This window comes from Austrofundulus limnaeus, unplaced genomic scaffold (assembly GCF_001266775.1).
Source record: "Austrofundulus limnaeus strain Quisiro unplaced genomic scaffold, Austrofundulus_limnaeus-1.0 Scaffold43, whole genome shotgun sequence".
Lineage (NCBI taxonomy): Eukaryota > Metazoa > Chordata > Actinopteri > Cyprinodontiformes > Rivulidae > Austrofundulus > Austrofundulus limnaeus.
This window is the reverse complement of record NW_013952445.1, coordinates 1,105,840-1,109,518: the sequence shown is the minus strand read 5'-3', so window position 1 is coordinate 1,109,518 and position 3,679 is coordinate 1,105,840. Positions and strand designations below refer to the sequence as shown.

At 42.2% G+C, this 3,679-nt stretch overlaps 1 protein-coding gene across 2 annotated transcripts in view; it reads right to left on the bottom strand.

The window, feature by feature from the left end:
- Window positions 1-503: 503 nt before the first annotated feature.
- LOC106516973 (gap junction gamma-1 protein) overlaps window positions 504-3,679 on the bottom strand; it is an 11,361-nt gene continuing 8,185 nt past the window's right edge. For both annotated transcript variants that reach the window (XM_014007607.1, XM_014007606.1), the window contains one exon: window positions 504-2,666. In XM_014007607.1, the coding sequence (XP_013863061.1) occupies window positions 1,252-2,613 (1,362 nt within the window). In that variant the 5' untranslated portion in view covers window positions 2,614-2,666 and the 3' untranslated portion in view covers window positions 504-1,251. The remainder of the gene's footprint in view (window positions 2,667-3,679) is intronic.

Below are 3,679 nucleotides of genomic sequence, written 5' to 3'. Positions count from 1 at the left end.
GTTAACATACAGAAGAAAGAGTATTGATCCAAGGACCGAGCCCTGTGGCACCCCACAACTAACAAATTGCTTCATTGCTAACAAAACGGCCTACTGCATCACAAAAGACCACACAAAAATAGAGAAATACAAACTTTTTATTCCAAATATGCACTTTTTAATCAGAAAAAGTGCTACAAAACTAAACATTGACAGTGAACTGCAAACAAGCCTGAATGACTTTTAAGTTTAAAAATCAAAGTCAATTTAAACCAGGCAAGAAACAATACAAAGTGAATATTCTGTTTGTTATAAACTAAACTAATATTTGAAACACAACTGAAATACGAATGGCTGAATTTTTTTTGAACAATATAAAAAGAAAGGTCTGTTTAATAAATGATTTGATTTACAAATATGTCAAATGAGAATAAAAAAATCTGTCATAACAAATAAAAAATGTCAACAACTGAAATGATTTTGTTTTACCTTTATGGCACCAGAAGATCTGTACAAAAGTTGGATTCATGAAAATAGGAAAAACTTTATTTTTTCTTGAAATGGAATTTTAAACAGTTAGTCCTAGTATCTACAACGATGAAGAGTTTAAACAAAACTAATTTAAATAAGTAATGTAGAGTCACTGTGAGCAGTTCAACAAGAAAGGCACTTAAACTACAACAAAAAGGCCTCTGCTAACAAAAAGCYATCGTTCTTCATGTAAAATAAAATAAAAAAATTAGGCATCTTAAAGAAATACGCCACACAAAACTTCAACTTACTGCTAAAAAAGTACTAATTGTTTTGGAGGCTAACTCTGAACTAAATAATCTATTTATTTTACAATCACRTTACCGGTATTCCTAGCTGTATAATGTGTTAGCAAAAAATCTTTCTCTTCACTGTAGGACATAAAACCTTTAAAATATAAACTGTTACTTATAACAAATTCTATAATACTAAATTTGAATATTTTAGATGTCTCCCTGAGGTGGAAAGCTTTATTTTATTTTTAAGACACACGTTTACTTGTGTAAACGGTTTCAGTTCAGCATTAGAGCCAATTAGTKTGAAGTAGCTGCATGAAATTTCCTGTTTATTACCCCTTGTAAGTTCAGATAGGTGGGAAAAATAACATCTGCTTTTCATTTTATTGCTCAAATAAAACTGAAAYTATTATAAATTGGTCACCCTGTTGTCATCTGTTTTGTACAGATACAGAAATGTAAATTTTCTGCCAGTAAATCCTTTGCAGAAGTAGAAACCTGTGCTTCAGATCCACTCTGAACCCTTCATCACGCCGTATTTGCTGCTAAYGCTGGTGCTGCTGCTGCCCCCGTCGGTCTCTGCCTTGCTGGAGGCRTGTCTGGAGGCGTGCCGGTGTTTACGTTCGCGATTAGGCCTGCTGTGGTTGTTATTGTGGCTCTGCAGCYGACTGTAGGCTTGGTTATCGGCCTTCAGCTTGTTCTGGGTCTGACCCAAGTCCTGAGCATTTCTGGAGGCATCTCCTCTCCCATCAAAATTGGTGCACTGCTGACGTTCCTCCTGGGCAATGTTCACGTGGTTCTGTCGGCACGTGATCTTGGCATTAGTGAGGTCGCTGATGGGTAGAGGTGCATTGTGGTTCCCTTTAGACACTAGAAGAGGCTTGACGGCGATGTTGTACCCCGGTGGGGCTGACGGTGCGTTCCAGGTGAAGGGGTAGCTGGTGTAGTCGTCGCCACTCAGTCCTCCCTCGCTGAGAGCTTTGTTTCTCCTGGTGAGTCCGTACAGCTCATCATCAGGGAGCGGCAGCCGGCGAGAACGCACGATCTCGCAGATGGTGCCGACGCCCAGGTGGAGCATCTCCCATACGTTGAGGGCCAGACAGAGCAGGGAGACGGTGTACATGATGAGGAGGAAGATGGTTTTCTCGGTGGGTCGAGACACGAAGCAGTCCACGCTGTGAGGGCAGGGCAGGTCTGAGCACACGAATCTGGCGGGGACGGCGAATCCATACAGCACGTACTGGCCACATAAAAAAGCCACCTCCAGGACCGAGCGGGCCAACAGCTGGATGACATAAATGCGCATCAGTCCATCTGCTTTGATACGCTGGCGCCCATCGTGCCGAACCTTGACTTTCACGTGTTTCTCACTGCCGCCTCCCTTTGCGGGTCCGCCCGCATCACTACCCTCCTCTGTCGCCTCATAGATCATCGGATCTTCTTCGTCGTCGTCATCCTCAGCCTCTTCGACGCCCCTGTGCTGTTTTCTGCCCGCGAGATAAGACTTCTTTGATTTGTTCTGCGAACTTCTGCTCGAGCCCCCACCGTTCGCCYGCTCCTCCGCCCGGGCGATTTTGTTGACAGCGTAGCCCAGATACATGAGCGAAGGCGTGGCCACCAGGATGGTTTGGAAGACCCAAAAGCGGACGTGCGACAGCGGCGCGAAGGCGTCGTAGCAGACGTTCTCGCAGCCCGGCTGGCCAGAGTTGCAGACGAACTTGCTCTGCTCGTCGTAGTAGATGGACTCGCCGCCAACGGCCGTCAGAACGATGCGGAAAACGAGGAGGACGGTTAACCAGATCTTGCCCACGAATGTGGAGTGGTTGTGAATTTCTTCCAGCAAGCGTGTCAGGAAGCTCCAGCTCATGGTGGTGGCAGGAAGGTCACAGTGAGAGGCAGCATACACTTTCTGTTAGTCGGCTGCAGAGAGGGGRAGAAAAAAATGTTCAGCTTTGGGCCGCAACAACAAAACTCACAATCAGTTGTCTTTTGTCATTTTGTGGACAAAAACTTAAAAGTTTCTCATATTATTCTATTTAAAAAATTCTGCAGGTTTATCTGAAGTTCTGCTAAAAGCACGTTCCTTAAAGTCAACTTGGACTCTGAACTTTAAAAGTTTAACAAAAGTTTCAACAAGTTGAAGCACCCAACCACGTCTGTCTGACAGACTGAGTTCTGAAATGAAGACGTCGGCTCACACTCACGGTTAATACTGTCAGTCAAGGTTGTCACCCAAACAGTAGCATAAAAATCAGCTGAATATAAAACAAACATTAGAGAAGATTAGTGAGGTTAAAGTAGTAAATAAGCCTCAAGCTTCATGCAACTTGCTGCTTTAATCCATATTAAAGTAAAAAGTTCAAAATTAACTGAAGAAAATGGGGTTAAAAAATGAGTAATCAGACAAGACAAACACTCCGATGACTATTTTTGAAGACCTTTTTACAGAAGCCTCAAATAGTTTTCCCATTTAAAGCCACCAAATATCAGTAATTCACAAGAATTCTACTTATTACCAGAAAGGGGAAAAAGAAATTACTGTCTTCTGCTGTCTCACAATTTATCTCTTCTTGCCACAAACACACAGAATGACTGATAGAGCTGTTTTTATTGTACAAATACAGATGTCACATAACAATCCTCCACTGCATCGTTAACTCATTCTAGCTCCATTCGCTGGAACTGAAGGGTGTAAGCACACTTTCCTCTGAATAAACTGAAATGTGAAACTTACATAAAATAAACAAACATGGATAACGACCAGAACAGTACAGAAGCAGTGCACTGAACTTAGAGTCTGAAAACACCCAACTTTATCATATTAAATGCTTCTCTTAAAGATATTTTAGTTTAATTTCTTAATGTTGTGAGATCATCTGCATGTTAAATAAACTAGCAGTGTGTGTGTGTGTGTGTGTGTGTGTGTGTGTGTG